We start from the raw sequence: 20,771 nt of genomic DNA, 5'->3' as shown, positions 1-20,771 counted from the left end.
CCCGAGTTGACACTTTCATTCTTCCAGCAAACATTTATTGTGTGCCAGTGATGTGCCAGGCTCAGTTGCAGATACCAGGGACACAGTACTGGGCAAAGCAGAAGCGGTGTGTGCCTTCTTGAAATTTGCAGCTGGTTCCTTGTTCCACTGAGGAGACCTGGAGACCAGAAGGGGTAGTGCTTGCCCAGGGTCACGCCTATCTGGTCGGAGGTAGAACCCAAGTCTCTGGGCTTTCCTTCCTCACCAACCAGAGCTGCCTCCCAATTCTTCACACTTTGGGCTGAGCTGTGGGGCACAAGGCAGGTTTTAAGTGTCTTCACTTTTGGCCAAGTCTGGGGCCCACCTTCCGGAGCCCACATTCTTTTGTTTTGTTTTGTATTTTTGAGTTTTGCTTTTGTTGCTCAGGCTGGAGTGCAATGGCACGATCTTGGCTCCCTGCAACCTCCGTCTCCTGGGTTCAGGCGATTCTCCTGCGTCAGCCTCCCGAGTAGCTGGGATTACAGGCATGCACCACCATGCCTGGATAATTTTGTGTTTTTAGTAGAGACGGGGTTTCTCCATGCTGGTCAGGCTGGTCTCGAACTCCCAACCTCAAGTGATCTGCCCGCCTTGGCCTCCCAAAGTGCTGGGATTACAGGCGTGAGCCACCACGCCCGGCCCCAGAGCCCACCTGCATAAGGCCACAGCCCATGCCGTGTGTGTGTCCTAAGGCATGAGCATGGACACATGAGAATCTCAATCTCATATGCTTGGGGCAGCAGGCACAGTCCTTATTCATTCTGTAAATAGTCACTAAGCAGCCTCTGTGTGCCAGGCACCGGGGACACAGCCCCTGCCGCCTGAAGCTCACAGTCTAATAGTGGAGACATAACTGCCATCAGATCATTGTAGCCTCAGCTCACAGCCGCCAGACACCCACGTGTGGGGGGCAGCAGGGACACAGAAGAGGAAGGGGTCGGTTTTACTTGGGGATGGAGACTGTCACACCCTGTGTCACAGAGAACCTGAGTCTGTAAAATCGAGGGATTCTTGCCAATCTGGAAGGGTATACAGAGCCAAAGGGGAAATCTACGCAGAGGCAGGGAGGCGTGAAGGAGCCAGCTCAGTAAGCAGAGATGGCCTGGCTTCTCTCTCATAGCCCAGGAGGCAGGGGCTGCAGAGACAGCGATTCTTGCAGGCTGAGGGGAGACCAGAGCATGGGGGAGGGAAGACGGGGTTTAGTGGGGGGAGAGGAGACATAGTGGACCACAGAGATCAGGCTGCAATGACCCCTATCTCCAAGTAAGAGCGGCCACCAGGACCTCTGTGTAGGGTGGTCCTGCAGTGCGTGGTGGTGGTGGGCGGGGGGCACAGCCAGCTTGACAGGAGGGCTAGTCCATGCTGGAGAGGAGACTGCTGGGCTGAGCCCTCCCCGCCCCCCATATAGGCAGCAATAAGGACTGACTCCTTGGACGTTCAGGGCCTGGGCAGCCGGGAAGACCTGCTGGCAGAGGTGAGTGGGCCCTCCCTGCCCCTGGCCCGGGCCTACTCTTTCTGGGGCCAGTCGAGCACCCAGGCGCAGCAGCACTCCCGCAGCCACAGCAACATCTCCAAGCACATGCCCCCTCGAGCCCCTTGCCCAGGCCCACAACCCAACTGGGACAAGGGCCCTCCAGAGACCAGAAGCAGCTTAGAGTTGGACACGGAGCTGAGCTGGATTTCAGGAGACCTCCTGCCCCCTGGCGGCCAGGAGGAGCCCCCATCCCCACGGGACCTGAAGAAGTGCTACAGCGTGGAGGCCCAGAGCTGCCAGCGCCGGCCCACGTCCTGGCTGGATGAGCAGAGGAGACACTCTATCGCCGTCAGCTGCCTGGACAGTGGCTCCCAACCCCACCTGGGCACAGACGCCTCTAACCTTGGGGGCCAGCCTCTTGGGGGGCCTGGGAGCCGACCCAAGAAAAAACTCAGCCCGCCCAGTATCTCCATAGACCCCCCCGAGAGCCAAGGCCCTCGGCCCCCGCCCAGCCCTGGCGTCTGCCTCCGGAGGAGGGCTCCATCCAGCGACTCCAAGGATCCCTTGGCCTCCGGCCCCCCTGACAGCATGGCTGCCTCGCCCTCCCCAAAGAAAGATGTGCTGAGTCTCTCCGGTTTATCCTCTGACCCGGCAGACCTGGACCCCTGAGTCCTGCCCCACTTTCCCACTCACCTTTCTCCACTGGGTGCCAAGTCCTAGCTCCTCCTCCTGGGCTATATTCCTGACAAAAGTTCCATATAGACACCAAGGAGGCGGAGGCGCTCCTCCCTGCCTCAGTGGCTCTGGGTACCTGCAAGCAGAACTTCCAAAGAGAGTTAAAAGCAGCAGCCCTGGCAACTCTGGCTCCAGGCAGAAGGAGAGGCCCGGTGCAGCTGAGGTTCCCAACACCAGGAGCTGTTGGGAGAAAGCAATACGTCTGTGCAGAATCTCTATGTATATTCTATTTTATTAAATTAATTGAATCTAGTATATGCGGGATGTACGACATTTTGTGACTGAAGAGACTTGTTTCCTTCTACTTTTATGTGTCTCAGAATATTTTTGAGGCGAAGGCGTCTGTCTCTTGGCTATTTTAACCTAAAATAACAGTCTAGTTATAATCCCTCTTCTTGCAAAGCACAAGCTGGGACCGCGAGCGCATTGCAGCCCCAACGGTGGCCCATCTTCAGCGGAGAGCGAGAACCATTTTGGAAACTGTAATGTAACTTATTTTCTCCTTTAACCTCGTCATCATTTTCTGTAGGGAAAAAAAAAAGAAAAAGAAAAAATGAGATTTTACAAATGAAATGGAATCTTTTTATATATACATACATACATATCTATATATATATATAAAATAAAGTAATTTTCCTAAATAAAAAGCTAATCACGGTCCAGAGTAAAAGCAAAAGGGATGGAGAGTTAGGTAGGTCCAGATGGCACTGATGAGAGAGAGATCCTGGAGATGGGGAGTGGGCGGTGGGGAGGGAAGCTTCAGGGCTGCCTCTTTGTGTATGAGTGTGTGTGTGTTTGTGTATATGAGTGTGTGTGTATATGAGTGTGAGTGTGTGCGTGTCTGAGAGTGACAGAACCTGAACCCTTTGCTCTGGAAGGCTGCACCTCTAGCCTGCCCTCCCCAGCTGTGAAGGAGAGGAGAAGCCCCTCCGCCTCGTGCAGGCTGGGGAGGCAGGGTCTCCTCTGCTGCTATCAAAGCTTTACTGCTTCCTCTAGCTAGGCAGCTCAGTGAATGGGAGTAATTCCAGATTAACTCTTATTTCTGCTGACAGCTATCAGCCGCACATTGAAAGCTGGAAATTGGCATAATGAAGCTGTTTTGGTTAATGGGGCCGACTGAGGCTGGGGGAGGTTGCCTCAGAGGCTGCAGATCTGGATCTGTGGGTTGGTGGGGGAGGGGGGAAGTGTTTCTGGGTTTTCCTTCCTGAAGCTTCAGCACAGATTTGCCACACTTCTGGCTGGATGCGTGACCTGAGCTGCCTGGACTTCAGCCTCCTGCCCTTGGGGGTGGGCTTAGCTGACTGGCATTACAGGCACTGCCCGATGGGGACCTCATCCACCTGCCCGCAATGGAATTAAGCTGTGTAAATGGACTGGGCTGCCCTTCCTGAGGATGAGGGTCCAGGGCTGGGCGTCCAGAGGCAACCTTCTGGTGGAGGTGGTAGGGTCAGAGGCCAGGCTGCAGGCTGCTGAGTGGGGAGCTGGCCCCCTGGGCGGTGATGAGCGAGCGCTCAAGATGTTTACATGCGCTGCTGCTGCTGCCTGCCCAGGGGGAGCCCGTGGAGAAGGGAGGTTTGAAGGTGGTCAGGGACAGACAGGCGGGAAGAGGGGGAGTGGCATGGCCCAGGCCACCTGTCTGGTGCTACTGCAGACAATATTCTCTTGTCTGAAATCTTGGTGCCAAGAGGTGGCGACCATGGGTCCAGGCAGCCTGTCACTTAGCCACTCCCAAACATCTGTCCCAACCCCACTCCCTTGAACAGCCCTATCCCCTTGCCCCCAAGGCCTTCAAACCCCAGGAGTGGATTGGGTTCTTGAAACCTCACTGGCAATGCTCGTTCACGCACTGTCTGACCTGGTCAGCTGGGAACTGGGAGCACCAGGCTGCCGGGCGAGTGGACCTGGAGGCGCTGTCCAGCCTTGTGTTTTCTAAGCTGGGTGAGAGCTTTCCTCATTGCTCTTTTGGACAGAACTGATACCAGTCCTTGAAGCCAATGCTTGGTTTTCTGCTTTTAGGGTGTGCAATAATGTCAGATTTTTTCCTCTGGCCTCCTTGGGTGGGGAGAGGGAGCGCTTGTAGGAGCTGCCATTTAAGATTTTTAAAAAAAGCAAAGCTATACAAAATTCCTAGAGTTCTGTCACCTGGATCTGCAGACTAAGCTTTTATATTTTTGTAGAATTCTGTAGCTGTCTATTCCCTAATGAGGTTGGAGGATATGGGCAGGGGGTTCTGGGATCTTTTATTCTTCTAGTGGTTAGAGGATTCTGGGTCAAGGTGAAGCCAGAGAGCTGGACTCCTACCCACCCCCACCCTTCCAGCACCCCCCCGCCGCCACCACCACCACCACTTGCACAGCCCAGCAGCACTGGAGTACTGGAGAGTCGCTTAGGTTGAGTCTTAGCATGCCTGTTTCTTTCTGGGTTCCCCCTCCCCTGGCCTCCTCTTCCCAGCAGGGACCGAGGAATTTGGGGTGAACTTACTATGCTTTTGGGTTGCTCTGTAGAGATCTGCAGGGACCAGCCTGGTGAAGACAAAAAGACTCACCTACTCCCTCGCCAGCAGCCCTCTCTGTGGCCTGGAGGGTTTCTCTGGAAAAGGGCAGTGCCTGGAGGGGGTCCTCTGGATAGTGATGTGGAAATATTAATAGTAGAGTCAAAGTGGGTATTTTGGGGGAGTCGGGGAGAGAACTGTGACCTCTCCCCCCAACGATGTAAAATCTTTATCAATGATGGAAACTGTTGTGTCTCATTAAAAGGGTTTTGAGGTGGAAAAGCAGCTGCCGCTGGATCTTAATAATAATATCAAGACTGCTAACCTCATGCTGCTGTCTGGGTGGTTATTTGATGCTGCTCTGGGATACGTAGCGGGTAGGGGTAGAGGGTGGAGAAACTGAAGGAGGCTGGGGTGGGGAGTGGCTGGTGGGGGCAGCAGGCCTTGGATGAGGACTCCAGGGGCAGAATGGAACTGGTTAGGGGCTTCAGGCTTTTAGAAGTAGGAACATCTACCCTGGCGCCTTTGTCCTCAGCCTTCCCCTTTGGGGTTCAGAAGAAATTGTGTCAGCGGCTGTAGGCCCCCACCTCAAGCTTGGCTGCTTCTGCTTCCTCCACCCCCAAGACTCCAGGAAAAGGTCTGTGTGGGGGTGGGGACTGGGAAGAGGAGTGAGCTGAGCTGGGGATAAAAACAAATCTGAGGCTCATATGCAGTCTCTCACTCCTCAAAACATCCTAGCACGGAAGTTTGATTGCTATTTCTCCATGAGGCAGCGGGGGTCAGAGAGGTTAAGTGAATTGCCCATGGTCACACAGCCAGGGAATGGCAGAGCTGGGATTTGACCCTAGGTCTGGCCAACCTCCAGCCCACACTACTCCTGTCTCTACTCAGTGTAGAGGAAATGGGGCACAATGGGAAGAATCCTGCTCAAAAATGACTTGCTGGGGGGCGCTTTTCCAAAGTAGTCACAATTCATATTCATACAAATAGGCACACGTGTTCCCCGCATGGCAAACTCAGAGGCTTAGAGAGGCCCCCAGCCTCCCACCTGGTGGGCCACCAGCCTTTGGCCATAGGGAATGGTGGCGAGAGGGGTTCAATCACTGGAGAAGGCATCCCTCAGCTCCAGACGCTTGTCCAAGAGCCGGCCAAGGGTAGCTCTGCAATCACTCTGGGTTCCCAGGCACCACCCTTCCACGTCATAACCCTGCCCTTGAACCCCATGGTACCTGTTCTCTTCCCCATCCTGCCCTCTTCTCTCTTCCTCTCCTCTAGCCCTGCCCTACCTACCTAAACCGCGCCCACTTTCCAAACAGCTTTCACTCTTGTCTCCACCCTAGTCCCCACCTGCCACAGCCTGGTGCCCCTTGGTCTATTTTCTCTTTCCTTGGGCCAATTGAGCAGCCTGTGGAGCGGGACTGGCAACAGCAGTGCAATGAGGGCGTCAGACACCAGGTGGCGGCACAGGGCACCCTCACCTGGTGCACCTGGTGCCCCTCCTGCAGAGGGACCAAGCCAGGGAGAGGGCACCAACACTGATGGACACCTTCTAGGGACAGGTGTTCTGTATAACCTCAGAAGGAGGAAGCAGGCTTGCAGGGTCCATTGAAGGACTTTGTGTATGGAGAAGCCCAAACAGGAATCCCCGCCATCTGAGTGCTGAGCCCGCGGTGTTCAATGACTCCTGCCTGAATCTAGGAGACCCAGGGCTAATCCAGGACCGTGGTTGCCAGGAAGGAAAGGAACTCTCAAAGCAAGTTGAGTTGTGGCCTGGGGTCCCACTCCAGGGCACAGCAAGGCAGGTCAAGGAGGCAGCTGCTCCAGCTAAGCCCCAAGAGGGGATTCTGCTAAGAACTTTAAAACTGCGTGTCTTAGCCTTGGTTCCAGTTGTGGGATCTGCTGACTGTGGCCCACAGAACTAATTAATTCTTCTTGCTTTGAAAACTCCAGAATCGGGCACAGCAGCCAGCACTCTCCCCTGCATGCCAAATCAGATCAAGTGCAGGTTGGTGGCAGAGGGGCAGCCTCACTGAGGGCCAGTGGGGTCACCACCAGACTGGGGTCTGGAGGAAGCAGACCCCACTTCAGGGGAGAGGACAAGGGGTAGGCTGGGGTGTGGGAGCTACAGCCTGGTTTGGGGGTGCTCCAGGCCTCCAAGGAGCCGCAAGGGGCTAAAAGGAATCAGGCGGTGCTTGGAGGGGAAGCTTTGCTATTCCACACCCTGCCCCTCTGTCTTGTCAGTTCCAACCTTTCTCTTCCCCCTTCGAAGCATTTCCTGTGCCTGGGTCTCCCCGTCCCCCACTGTTCTGCTTTCTTCTCTCTGCTGTCATGCCTGCTCTGAGCTGTACCTTGCAATTATTTTATCTTTCCATCTCCTTGCCAGGAAATCCCTGATGCCGGGTTCCCCTGGGACACTCACTGCGGGGGAGGCACCGCACATGCTCCATCCGTCCTGCCTGGAGCAGCAGTCAGTTGGGGAGGGAGGATGGGGCTTGGGCCATGAAGGCTGGGAGAGGTTTAGTCCATTTCTCTGCTGCAGCCCAACCCACAAGGCCATTATTGCTTCTCTCGGGAGCCCTTCCAGCAAAAACCATCTTGGTTCTGAACACTCAAAAGCAAAGTGGGCAGCGCCTACTGCTGGGACTGTACCTAATGTCGCAGTGGCCTTGTTGCCTATGACTCCTTCTTAGGAAATGAGGTGTTTGCTTAATCGGTCAACAACACTTCCTGAGGACCAGCTTCTCCAGGCACTGTCCTGGGTGCTGAGGATACAGTTATAAACAAACCTCAGTCCCTATCCTCAAGGTATCCACAGTCCTCTGGGCAAGGTAAGCAAGACAGTGATTACAAGCGGAGGAAGCCTCCTAGCCCAGGACTAGGTTGGGGAGGTCCAAGGAAGGCTTTGAGGGGGTGGGGGACTTGAATGAACTCTTGAAGAAATTTGCCACTACCAGAAAGGGAGACAGGGTGTAGGTAGGAGAGTGCACCAAGCAGCCTTGAAGACAGATACGGGAAGAGCATCCCGCTCAAGGAGACTGCGCAGAAACAGCCTCCTCGGCAGGCAGACGTGGGGCACCTCCTGCCTGTGCCGAGATAAGCTCTGTGGCCCTGGGCAGGCTGTAGGGTGTCTCAGGGCCTCAGATTTCTTGCTCTGGTGAGAACAACCAAAACAATAACATCCTAGAAATATTGTGGTTATTATTCAAGGAGTCTCTGAAAGGGGACACACTTCCTGAGTGGCCCAGAGGGGTGAAGCCCCAGTGCCTCAAAAGAGATGGGGGAAGGTGAGGGTCGCCAAGGGCCCCCACCACACCCTCAGAGTCCCCAACCCAGTGCTGTAGCCTTGGGAAGGCAATTGCAATAGAAAAGCCGGGGGCTACAAGGGGTGGTGCCTCAGCTCCAATGCTGAAGCCAGAACCCAAGGGTCCTGGCCCAAAACTAGAGCTCTAGCCAATGGACTGCCTGGCCAACTGTGGGTCTGGAAAGTCCCGGATGGAAGCTCAGGCTAGTTCTGGGCTCTCCATCTCAGAAAGGGGGTCTGCCTGGGGAGCTCACCTCCCAGAGGGCCCTAAAGAAAAGTCCCCAGGTCTCCTCCCAGAGGTTAGGGGTGTTCCTTGGGTGACTTCTGGAACTCAAAAGTGGAAGGGAGCTATTCCTAGTTTTATGGTAAGGCCCAGAGCGATCTGGTGCCTATGACCCCACAAGCCCTAGAAAAGGAATGAGACAGGAGGGAGAGTTGGAGGAAGCCGGTGGGTAGACAAGGTCAAAACACAGGGGTGGTGGGTGCTGATGAAGCCACCTGATGAAGGGTGCTGATGAAGGGTCATGGAAGGGGTAGAGGAAGGCTCCCAGCTGCCTAGGCCGTAGAAGCCTGGCCCACCAGGGCTGGAAGAGAGCTTAGATATCACCTTGTCCACGTTTCTTAAGAAATGAAGTCCCAGAGACATCAAGGAGTTTTTTGAGATCATACAGTGTATAAAAGGTACAGAGGGGGATTGGAGGGGACTGAGTTAGTCCCTGCCCTTGGGGACCTCTCAGACTAGCAGGGAAGACAGACTCTTCATAACTAAATATAACCCAAGGCACACTGTAACAAGGTGTAAAGCTCTGTAAATTCTTTTGCCCAGAGAGGAAGGTCGGGGGACAGGAGAGGGAGGATGTGTGTGGATGAGTGGAAGGGAAGAGGGCAGACAAAGAAGGGGCGGAAAGAACTTGCCCAGTGGAGGGGTAGGAGTCCCCAGTCTCACTGCCTGGGAAGGGGGAGTCTTCCCCACTCCCACGCTTATCCCATGCCCAGCCAGATCTTGGTTCTGATAGCCTATAGCCAAGGAGACTTCCCTTCTAGTGACCTCCTGCCTGCCCAGAGAGATAAGAAGTGGTTTGTCGCTTCTGCACTCTTACTGGCTCCCACCCACGCCTGCCGCTGAGCAGCCAAGGAAGGAAACACCTTCTCTTGAGAACAAGGGTCAGAAAAGGGGTCACCAGGGTGAAACTGGACAGACCTGTGTGCAAAGGCAGGGAAGAGAAGGGCCAGGGCAGAAAGATCTGCCCAGGAGAATTCCTTCTGAGTCCCAACAAGGGGTGCTGAGTTGGCTTCTGGGATTGTGTTAAGGAAGACAGGGCAACAGCGGGATTGAGAGATGGAGGCATCCCCACATCTGAGGGGATACGGGGAGAAGGAGAGCTGAGGCAAGCAGGGGAAGGAGAGCACTGACAAGCCCATTTTACAGATTGGGAATGTAGAGTTTCAGCCTTAGGAGGGGGACAAGGACACTCACGTGGGGCTCCTCCTGGGGCTTCGCCTGTCCTTCCCCTCACCCTGATCAGGCTGAAGCAGAGGGAATTCACACATGTTGGGTGCCCCACTAAGTGTGCCAGGCGATACACTTTGCATACCTTTTCCATTCAATCCTCAGAGAACCCTGGGAGGAAGATTCTTCTATGATTGTCTCTATTTTACGGATGTGAAAGTAGAGGCCCAGAGAGGTGCCCAAGTGATGTGGCAAGGTCAGGGGGCCACAGAGCCTAAAAGGGCAGCAGTTTAAGAGGACATAGGAGGCCCCCTGGACGATGCTGCGGCCCCCACCCCGCCTCACGGGTGCACACCCGCGCAGTACACCCCGGTTCCCAGAGCGTGGCGCCTGCCAGTGGCCTCTGGAACCTGACGAGGAAGAGGTCAGCTTCCGGATTGAGCACGGAAGCCCTTCCCATTCTACAGATGAGGAAACCGCCCTCCGGAGAGGAACGTGACCTTCTCAAAGATTCCTTTTTTCCTAGGAAGGATTGTTAAATCCCTCTCCCAATGTCCCCTACTCAGTGACTCATCGGCCCCACGGAGTTGTTCGGGGGTGGGAGCGCCTGTGTATCCCAGTTCCCCCTTGGAAATAGACTCTACTCCAGGATTGTCAGCCTCGGTATTCAGAGGGACATCCCCCTGGCATGGCCCGGGGACCGCTCGCAGGAGCTGTCGCCGTGCCAAGGCCCCCCCACCTCTGCCCCAAAGTCCCTCCCAGGGAGGCGCTGTCGCAACCCGCGGGACGGGGGCAGGGAGACTGGACCCAGAGGCACTGGGGTAGGGCTCGGCGGGGCGGGCCCGGGCGGAGCGCGGGGTGCGGAGGGCGGAGGCGGCTCCGGCGCCCGCTCTGCCCGCCGCTGGGTCGGACCGCGCTCGCCTTCCTCGCTGCCGCGCCTTGGCCCCATGGACACCCTGTGCGGTTCCGGGGAGCTCGGCTCCAAGTTCTGGGTAAGGCGCGGGGGGGGCTCCGGGGTCACCGCGCGGGGGTCGGGGTTGGCCGGCTTCGCCCGGTCCTCGCCGCCTGCCTTCCCGCGAGGCCGGCAGGTATCCCGGGACGGAGCCCCTGAGACAGACTGGGCGCCCGGGAGGGGGCGGTGGGGGCGGGAGGGAGGTTGGCGGCGCCGCCCGGAGCTGGGTCCCACGCAGGGTCCGGGACCTGCCCTGCTCTTCCCTTCCCGGCTGCAGCACTGAGGAGCCCGGGAAAGTGAGGCACAGTGCGTGGCTGGGTGACTCGGCTCCACCCCAGCCCCTCTGTCGGGTGAGGAACGGGCGTTTCGCAATCAGGCGCGCGTTCGTGGTGGAGGGTCCTCCCTCAGCATCTGCCCCAGACTAGGACTCGGTTGCCCGCCTGGATGCCCCAGGGCATCCCGAGCACCTGCTCAACCAGATGTTTTGGGAGGCTGGTTGTGCAGTGTCCCACCCTTCTTAGGAAGCTTTCCTGCCACTTTATTTTCTCTGGGTAAGACTGAGGTCCGAGAGCAGGCCATCCTCACCGCCCTGGACTCAGAAAGGAGAAGCAGACCCCGGTCTGGAGACAGGTACAGGGTGTCAGGATTCCTGTAGTCCAACTCCCTTCGTTTACAGATGGAGAAAGGGAGGTCCAGAGAGAGGAAGAGACTTGCCCAAAGTTACCCAGTTCAATGAAGGCAGAGCTGGGATAGAAAAACAGGCTAGAGGCCAGGTGCAGTGGTTCACGCCTGTAATCCCACCCTTTGGGAGGCAGAGGTGGGAGGATCACTTGAACCCAGGAGTTTTAGATTACAGTGAGCTATGATCACACCACTGCACTGTGGCCTGGGCGAAAGAGCGAGACCCTGTCTGTAAAAAAATAAATGAATAAGAAAAGAAAAGAAAATCAGGCCTTTTGTGACTCTCACTCCAAATCCCTTTCTAAGACAAGCTGCTTTTCAGCCTGCTGACTCCAGCCTCCAGCACAGTTCAGGTGAGTTAAGTGCATACAGCCCAGGAGCTTTCTTACCAGCTTTCAAACCTACTTGCCTCTATGAGGCAAGTGATCATGTGCTCTCCGTTTTACAGAGGGAGCTCAGATTAAAGGGGCTTCTCTGTGGTCATTCAAGGGGTGTCCAGGGCCTGTGAATCCCAATCTCTAAGTCTTTTTCCTATTTTAAGTATTTGTACATATGCGCCCTGTATGTGTGTATGCATACACACAGGCACGTGGGGTGTTACCCAAGAGTTCGTGCTGTGCTCGTGTGTGCATAGGTGTATAAGTCTGGACCCATGCTCTTGGGCTGTGTTTAGGATGGGCTGAAGGCGTTATATGGAGTTTTTGAAACTTGGGGCAATGGAGGTTAAAAAAAAAACTGTCAAAAGGCGTTTTTGGGATTCTCTCTTTTTCTGTGGGTGACCCAAAGGTTAATCTGAGATGGTGCAACTTCTCTGTCACTGCCCTTCTTTCCCAGTCCCACAGGAACTTCATCTATTATTCAGCATTGACAGGCCACTTGCCGCCAAGGTCCAGAGGTTGTGCCTTTGCCTCACGTGCACACTTCCTTTCACTGCCCATGGGGCCAGGCTGATATGGCCATGGCAGGTTTGTGGCCTGGAATGCCAAGCAGAAAATCAAGAGGGTGGTTGTGCCCAAACTTCAGGCACAAGGGATTATTGTTCCTGGGTAGCCACCTGAACCCTGAGAGCTTAGGACTCCACAGAGACAGGTCTCCTGGAACACGGAGTTGGGAAATTCAGGACTCCCTTTTTGTCCCATGTTCAGACATCCTCTGGCTCTACCTTAACATGGGATTGTGGAGTCCAAGAAAGTGGGAGCTTGTGAGTTTGAAGCAGTGAGTCCAATCCCTCAGGGTAGAGCTGGGGAAACTGAGGCCAAGGGAGTGAATATCCCAGGACAATCAAAGACAGAGTGCGGGGCTGGGAAACAGGACTCCGGGGCTGTGGTTACAGCCTTGCCATTGCCTGACTGTGCGCCTTTGAGCCTCTGGGCCCTCTGGCCCCTGCACTTCTCCTTGATGCTCGTGAGCGATACACACCTCCTCTGAGGATGCAGGCTCCGTGGGAGTCAGCTCATCTACATTATGAAGCCCTCGTGAGATCTCTGCTTGGATACCTTAAATGGCAAACTGACCACCCCCCTTCCCACCCCAATCTCTAAACGTCTTTCACATTCTCTTCTGGCTCCTGAAACCTGTTCTAGGCCACACCCAGTGTGGCTGGTGACTGGGGGAGGAGTGTGGAGAGAGAAGGGAGGCTCCCAGCTCTACCTCTGAGGGAATGACAGGGTTTGCACAGCCGAAAGGAGAGACAGTCCACGCTGGAAGCTGGAACCTCTGCCACAGTCCAGTTTCAAAAAAGGCCTGGAGTTCGGGGCTGTTCATTTGTGATGTGCTGTGTTGCATCTCATTTGCATGGCATATTGTTCAGGCACAACTCCCTCTGAACCTTTACCTTAGGGGCCCGTGGGTGACCCACTTTGTGAGAAGTGGTTCAGGGCAGCCCGGAAGTACTTGAACCGGGAGTGAAAATGCAAGGAGGGGGTGGGGTGTTCAGGCCCCTCTGGGCCGCTCGTTTAATCTACCAAGATGCTCAGTAGCTTATCCTTATAGCCTCAGTCTCTCCACCAGTGGAATGGGAATTAACCCACCTCCTACCCACCTCACAAGATTTTTCTGATCAAATGAGATAGGGAATGTGGAATGATTTTAAGAACTAAGAAGCTTTCTATGGGTGGCAAGTCCTGACATTCCCCAGAAGAGGGAGGAGAAAGAAAAATGGGGTTAGAAAGGAGTGTCAGACGTGGGAAGACCTGCAGGGAAAGAGCTGGCAGGGCTGTTGGGCCAGTGGCTCCCATTTCAGCTGTTTGCTGGGGAGCTGGGGGCTGTTCCTGGCTCAATCTGAGGGTAGGAGACTGGAGAGGACCATGCCCTTGGGACAGATGTATACACATGTGTGTACTCACACACCAGCTGCCAGGTGAATGATTTGTATGAATCCCTCTCTTTCTCACCTGTATCGACTTTGAAGCAGGTTACCAACTTCCCTGAATGTGCCTTGGGAGTTTCTGTGGAAATAAATTCCAAAAGAGTCAACTGTGTAATTAAACCACCTCACTATTCGGGAGGCCAGAGGTGCCTCAGAACAAGGGAGGAGGTGGGGTCCCTTTGCTGTGCTGTGCTGGCCTCTGCCTGCAGGATTCCTCTCTGTTCTGAATCTCAGAGGTTGGGGAGCACCTGGGTGGTGAAGGGAGTATGTGGAGGAAGGGCCTGGAGCTATTTACCCCCCAGGTAAACAGGCAGAATTAGCCTTGATCTGACGGCCCCAGGAAGCTTAGAAAACTGAAGATCCTGACCATGAAAGTCATCCAAAGATGGCACGGACTGCCTGAGAAGTAGTGAGCTCCCCGTCACTGGGGAGTATGTAAGGACATGGTTAGCGACTACTTGGTGGGATGCTGGAGAGAGGATTCAAGCCAGGAAAGAAGGTGGGGTCCTGAGATTCTGTGGCTGGGAAGAGGGAAGATGTGGCCAGTGGGGATTCATTGGTTCCTCCTCTGAGATTTCTGGACTCCTCCTTCCCTAGCTCTCTTCCTGCTCTCCGTATGGAGTTTACTTAGAAGCAGCGCTTGGTAGAGGCCTATTGGTCTCCCCTTGGTCAGGCCCACATAGGGAAGGTGACCTCATTGTTCCCTTAGCTGTTTACCCATCCTAGGGAGGGGCAGATCCCTGGTCCCTTGGAGGCTCAGCTGCCTGTGTCTCCTGCTCTGTTTTAGCTAGCCCCAATTCTGCTATTCACCAGCTGTGTGACTTTGGGTGTCAAATGACTCCCCTTCTCTGGGCTCCAGCAGAACTGAGGTGGGCTCTGGGGCCTACTTCAGGTCTGGAGTTGCCCAATTTTGGAAGGATGAACCTTGGGCTTGGGGGCCAAGGCCATGCATGATTAAGGCCCTTCAAAGTTTAGAGCTCCTGGGTATCAGGGTCTCCTCTGCCTTCTAGTAGGCAGCCACCAAAATGTATGAGTAATGGGCAAGGCTCCTATGCCAATGTATTTTGACTCTCAAATGAAGACAGTGACCTGCACATCCACGGGGAAGCTGAGTGGGAGGTAGACACTCCTCCACTGAGCAGACACCATAGCTCACCCTCCCTCAGGAACCCAGTCCTCCCTGCAAGGCCAGGGCTCCCGGGCTGCTTTCCTCCATCTTAGCTGCTACAAGCGAACCCCATGCTGGGTGGCTTCGACCTCCGAGCTCTTGGCTTCTGGCTACAGTGTTTCATTGCTTGTGACCCCAGGCTGGCTTCTCCTCAATCCTGCTGTTCCCCCACGTCACCTGGGCCTGGGTCTCTAAGGGCCAGAGATATGGGGAAGAAAGTGAGTCAGGGAAATGGCATTCAAGAGGGAGCTTTGCCAAGCCTGCCTGTGGCCCCCCCAGACAGGGAAATGGTCCTGAAACACTGGGCAAGCTTCCAGGGAGGAAGGTCCTGGCAGGGACGACCAGCTGAGCCACCCTGGAGGTAGGGCCAGAGCACCCAGACTGTGTTCAGTCCTCCGCACTGGGGCAGGATCCCTGGGGAGTTGAGGGTGAAATGAGACCTGGTGTGCCATTGCTGGGGTGGCTGGGCCCCTCCCCTCCCCGATCTGAAGTTGTTTCTGTTTCTGGCACTGGGGTGCAGTGGGTGGGGCTGGCAGGGGGCAGGATGGGACAGCAAATGAGAGCCTAACTCTAGGCTTGGATTTCTCCTTTTTTTTTTTTAAGATGGAGTCTCGCTCTGTCGCCCAGGCTGGAGTGCAGTAGCACAATCTCGGCTCACTGCAACCTCCACCTCCCGGGTTCAAGCAATTCTCCTGCCTCAGCCTCCCAAGTAGCTGGGATTACAGGTGCACACCACCATGCCCGGCTAATTTTTCTATTTTTAGTAGAGACAGGGTTTCACCATGATGGCCAGGCTGGTTTCGAACTCCTAACCTCAGGTCATCTGCCTACCTCAATTTCCTAAATTGCTGGGATTACAGGCGTGAGCCACTGCGCCCAGACAGATTTCTCCTAACTGGATATTCTGGTTTCTAGCCAGGATCTCCCAGAACCCCATCTAGGCCACTACCCACGTGTTAGCCACTCTGCCCCCTCAGCTCTGTGAGAAGAATTGCACAAAGCAGGTGATATGAGAATGGGCTGCATGACTGAAAGGTGATCTGGGTGCAAGTGTTCTATCCCCAGGGTGGGATACCATGCTGGAACCCTACCAGGTGTACAGGAAAGACTGTAATCCCGTGTGAAGGAGCTGGGACCTGGAACGAGACTTCCTGGATCTAATCCCAGCATCAGCCCTGGATGTCAGCTGCCATGAGCGTGAAATGATCATCCTGGCCCGCAGCAGGAGCTCAGTGAAACAAAGCCCCTTCCAGAAGCAGATCGGCCAGTTGAGCCTGTGAGCCATCCCTGCATGGGGCCAGCAGGCGCAGCACAACCAGTTTTTGTTTGTTTGTTTTGTTGTGTTTTGTTTTTGAAAAGGAGTCTTGCTCTGTCACCCTGGCTGGAGTATAGTGGCATGATCTCAGCTCACTGCAACCTCCCCCTCCCAGGTTCAAGCAATTATCCTGCCTCAGTCTCCTGAGTAGCTGGAATTACAGGCATGTGCCACCACGCCCAGATAATCTTTTTATATTTTTACTAGAGACAGGGTTTCACCATGTTGGCCAGGCTGGTCTCAAACTCCTGACCTCCGGGGACCCATCCACTTCGGCCTCCCAAAGTGCTGGGATTACAGCACAGGCAGTTTTTGGCCCCTGCCCCCAGGCCTTCCAAAGGCTGAGTGAGAGTGAGTGGGGATCAGAGCGTGTCCTTGCTCTCTCCATGCCTTCATTGCTGCTGAGTCAATGGTTTTGTCCGTCCATCTGTTCCCTATCTGGGACTTCAGGAGCAGTCCTACAGTGGTGGCTTCCCCCTCTACTGCCACACAGGAATAAGGAAGTAATGACTCTTCTTATGACAGAGGCTGTCAACAGGCCTGGGGCCCCCAGGGTTTGGGAAGTCCCTGGCAAAGCTGGGGCAGAGGGCTCCAGTGTCCCCACCCCCACCTACCGCCTGTATGAGTCTGCAGTGATTTCAGCTTCAGTGACCATGAAGTCTGCCATGAGGGAGGCCTCTGCCACGTGGTCCATTCTGGATGCCGGACCTTTCCCCTTATCAGCCCCATCCAGCTGTTTAATCGCATTATTAAGGAAGCTGTTGTTGCTGTGGAAACTGTGTGGGTGATGGCGGGGGAGGGGGCTGTGGGCTCAGCTCTCATTTCCCAGTAGTGCTCTTCAGAGTGGGAATGAGAGGAGAGCCTTGAGAAGGGATCGTCCATCCTGCCCTGCAGGGATTCAGGGAGTGTGATGGGGTCCAGGGAATAACCTTCACTGGCCCTGTCCTCACCTTCATTTTACACATAACTTTGACTTGGAGACCCTCCTGGGTGCCAAGAACTGTGGCGTTGGTACCAGGGAGAGAACACGCTGTGTTCCTGGGCATGAAGCTGCAGAGGCTGGGGCTGGAGTTGGCTCCCTCCATTTATCTATTCATTTGTTTATTTATTCTTTTGTTCAATAGATGGTTATTGAGTACCTTCTCTGTGCCAGGCAATGCTCTAAACAGCAGGAAATACCATCAACTGCAGAGTACGGAGCTAAAGAATCTGTCTTTGGCCAGGCGCGGTGGCTCAAGCCTGTAATCCCAGCACTTTGGGAGGCCGAGACGGGCGGATCACGAGGTCAGGAGATCGAGACCATCCTGGCTGACACGGTGAAACCCCGTCTCTACTAAAAAATACAAAAAAACTAGCCGGGCGAGGTGGCGGGCGCCTGTAGTCCCGGCTACTCGGGAGGCTGAGGCAGGAGAATGGCATGAACCCGGGAGGCGGAGCTTGCAGTGAGCCAAGATCACGCCACTGCACTCCAGCCTGGGCGGCAGAGCGAGACTCTGTCTCAAAAAAAAAAAAAAAAAAAAAAAGAATCTGTCTTTGTGGAGCATATACTCTAGTGGGAAGAGGCAGTAAAACAATAAATATCATAAAGGCCAGGTGTGGTGGCTCATGCCTGTAATCCCAGCACTTTGGGAGGCCGAGGCAGGAGGATCACTTAACCCCAAAAATTATAAAATAAGTGACACACATCTATAGTATGGTAGAAGGTGGCTAAGGGCTATGGGAAAATAGAACAGGCTAAGAGGAATGGGGAGCAGGGACAGGTCGGGGGTTGGGTAGTGAGTTATAGTTTTGATTAGTAAGGTCAAGGTGGACCTCCAGGAGAAGGTGAGATCTGTGCAAAAACTCACAGGTGATGAGGGCATGAGGCGTGTGGATATCCAGGGATAGGGCTGCTGCCCCTGGCAGGAGTAGGCCTGGAGGGTTTGAGAACCAGCATGGCAGCCACTGGGGCTGGCGCAGTCAGAGGGGAGAGGTGGGGAGATGCGGTCGATTCTGGGTCTATCAGGGTGCACAAGGTGAAGGCCAAGTGCGGTGACTCATGCCTATAATCCCAGCACTTTGGGAGGCCGAAGCAGGAGGATCACTTGAGCCCAGAAGTTCGAGACCAGTCTGAGCAACATAGTAGGACCCCATCTCTACAAAAAAATAAAAAAAATTAGCTGTGCTTGGTGGCACATACCTGTAGTCCCAGCTACTCAAGAGGCTAAGGCAGGAGGATCGCTTCAGCCGAAGAGGTCAAGGCTACAGTGGGGGAAAAAAAAAAAAAGAACAGTTGAATGTGGCACTGTCATGTCATTCAACCTGTAATTTGAAGGTAGAGTGGACAGGGTTTGCTGAGAGGCTGGATGTGGGATGTGAGAGAAAGAGAAGAATCAGGGGCAACTGCAAGGATTCTGGCCTGGGAAGGGAGACGGGAGGAAGGAGCCGCCATCCCCGGGCCAGGCAAGCTAGAGAGGCGAGGATGGCCAAGAGTTCAGTTCTGGATGTGTTGTGTATGACATGTCCCATAGATGTCCTGGCTCAGGGTCTGGAGTGAACCAGATAGGGAATCCGGGGTGAGGGCCTGCGTGGGCAGGTGCCTCCGCCTCCTGGGGAGGGCTCTGCCCAGCCGGGACATGCTTATCTCAAGGAAAGGAGCCCAGACTGGATGCCCTTGAGGGTCAAAGCAGCCACCCAGTTCTCACAGCCCCAAGATCCCCTGGTTGTTGCCACAGAGCGGGTGTCTGTGAAACTGAAACCTGGGCCGGACGGCTGCAGGCTCCATCCCCCGCTTCCCTGAGTATTGTCTCGTTGCTACCGAGGTGCTTTGCTGTTCATTCTCCCCACCTTCTCCCCACTGTGGGGAGGTGACCGGATGCTGTCATTGCTCCCATTACTCATGGGTGGAGACTGAGGTTCAAGGACGTGAAGGCGCTCACCAACTGTTGCACGGCTCAAAAGTGACAGAAGTTATCCTGGATCCTCCATGTCGGGGTTGGGTTCTTCCTGTGGCCACTCCCCACCCGCCTTACAGAGCCATGCCACCGGCCTGCAAGCACACACAGCGATTCCCACCATGTCCCCACGCCTGGGCTCCTGTCCTCAACATGCACACTCCCTTGTGAGTCAATGGCCCTGTGTGGCATCACAAAGCCTGGGTGCCTGTCCCGGCCACACACTGTCGGGTATCCTTGAACTTTGTCGCCAAAGTGGGTGTAGTTTCTCTTTTGTACACTGGGCCTAACAGTGCCCCTCCTATATGCCTGTGGAAGTTGTTCTGAGACAATATCCAGATAACAACTAGGTAAGTGCAGTAATAAAATGCCAGAGAAACATTAAGGGTCTTTATTTTCCTCACCTAACTGGCTGTCAGGGAAAAGCAAGCAAAGGTCAGAGGCTGGGGTGCCCCAGAGAGGCCCTGTGTAGGTGAGGCTCCGGCTGGGCCCAGAGAAATGGGATGTACACTCCAGGCCCAGAGACCTGAAGATCTGGGTTCAGGGCAGCTTTGGGACAGGCTATCTGGATGGCAACTCACTGGGGTACCTGACCAGGCCTAGAGGTGTATCCTGTGACCCAGATTCCAGCCCTGGGCCAGCATGTCAGAGACTCAGCAAGAGTAGGTGGGTCCTTGACTCACACTGTTTGAGCAACCACTGAATACTGAATAGGGCTCTAGAATACAAGATGTACGTGGTACACCTTCTGCCCACCTGGGCCTTCAGTGAAATGCCCCCAGGCAGCATGTCCCTGACTACATGCTCCACAGAGCTGGGATAGGTCTGCCCAATGTGCCACTGTATCCACAGAACCCAGCCCACTGCCTGACTCACCAAGGCCCTCAGCAAGCATCGGCAAGAGTGATGCTCCAGGGAAGGGGATCTCTCTAGAAGGAAGGGTGCTCAAGATGAAGAAGGTGGGTTTTCAGCCAGGCCCGCCACCCCTCCCTGGAGTGGTTAGGTTAGGATTTTGACAAGTGGTAAAAAGAGGGACTAGGTTGAGCAAAGGGGTAGGAGCAAGAATCTCAGAGCAGATTTAGGATGAAGTGAGTTGGCTGTGGGGGAAGGGAGCAATGGGAAAGGAGGTGGGAGGAGATGCCATGAGGGGGTCTTGAGGGCCAGGTTGGGTGCTAGGATGTGACTTCATGAGCAGCAGGAGTCATTGCAGGTTTGTGGGCATGAGGCAAGGGGCACAAAGCAGTATTTTGGGAAGAGCCATCTCACAGGTGGGCAGGGGCACTGGAGGGCAGAGGTCTGCCCCAGATGGGATTAAGAAGGGAAGGTGGGCCAGGCACAGTGGCTCATGCCTGTAATCCCAGCAGTTTGGGAGTCTGAGGTAGGCAGATCACAAGGTCAGGAGTTCGAGACTAGCCTGACCAACATGGTTAAACCCCGTCTCACTAAAAATACAAAAATTAGCCAGACGTGGTGATGCACGCCTGTAATTCCAGCTACCCAGGAGGCTGAGGTGGGAGAATCACTTGAACCCTGGAGGCGAGGTTGCAGTGAGCCAAGGTTGCACCACTGCACTCCAGCCTGGGTGACAGAGCGAGATTCGGCCTCAAAACAAAAACAAAAACAAAAATTAACCAGGCGTGGTGGTACATGCCTGTAATTCCAGCTACTCAGGAGGCTGAGGCACAAGAATCACTTGAACATGGGAGGCAGAGGTTGCAGTGAGCTGAGATCGTGCCACTGCACTCCAGCCTGGGCAACAGAGCAAGACGCCATCAAAAAAAAAAAAAAAAAAATTGATGGGAGAACTCAGAACTCAAGCATACAGATGATTCAACAGTTCGCATAGCCAGATATTTCAAGGCCAGCTGTGGACTTTGAATGCCGT

The 20,771-nt window shown here is 54.8% G+C and overlaps 2 protein-coding genes and 1 long non-coding RNA gene across 16 annotated transcripts in view; 2 read left to right on the top strand and 1 right to left on the bottom strand.

Moving 5' to 3' along the window:
- Window positions 1–5,047, top strand: part of CACNA1G (calcium voltage-gated channel subunit alpha1 G) — a 68,946-nt gene extending 63,899 nt beyond the window's left edge. For all 12 annotated transcript variants that reach the window (XM_031657556.1, XM_031657555.1, XM_031657553.1 and 9 more), the window contains one exon: window positions 1,427–5,047. In XM_031657556.1, coding sequence (XP_031513416.1) covers window positions 1,427–2,161 — 735 coding nt within the window. In that variant the 3' untranslated portion in view covers window positions 2,162–5,047. The remainder of the gene's footprint in view (window positions 1–1,426) is intronic.
- Window positions 2,440–10,072, bottom strand: LOC110741606. The gene is made up of 2 exons (XR_002518086.2): window positions 9,615–10,072; window positions 2,440–2,750 (listed from the first exon to the last, which is right to left on the bottom strand). It is a non-coding gene; the product is annotated as an uncharacterized LOC110741606 (long non-coding RNA).
- A 251-nt stretch (window positions 10,073–10,323) lies between these two features.
- The window catches only part of ABCC3 (ATP binding cassette subfamily C member 3), a 55,473-nt gene continuing 45,025 nt past the window's right edge, over window positions 10,324–20,771 (top strand). For all 3 annotated transcript variants that reach the window (XM_021929026.2, XM_021929025.2, XM_017950569.2), the window contains exon 1: window positions 10,324–10,461. In XM_021929026.2, the coding sequence (XP_021784718.1) occupies window positions 10,417–10,461 (45 nt within the window). In that variant the 5' untranslated portion in view covers window positions 10,324–10,416. The remainder of the gene's footprint in view (window positions 10,462–20,771) is intronic.

Source organism: Papio anubis, chromosome 17, assembly GCF_008728515.1.
Source record: "Papio anubis isolate 15944 chromosome 17, Panubis1.0, whole genome shotgun sequence".
NCBI lineage: Eukaryota > Metazoa > Chordata > Mammalia > Primates > Cercopithecidae > Papio > Papio anubis.
The sequence above is the reverse complement of the archived record's forward strand: the minus strand, read 5'-3'. Positions and strand labels throughout refer to the sequence as shown.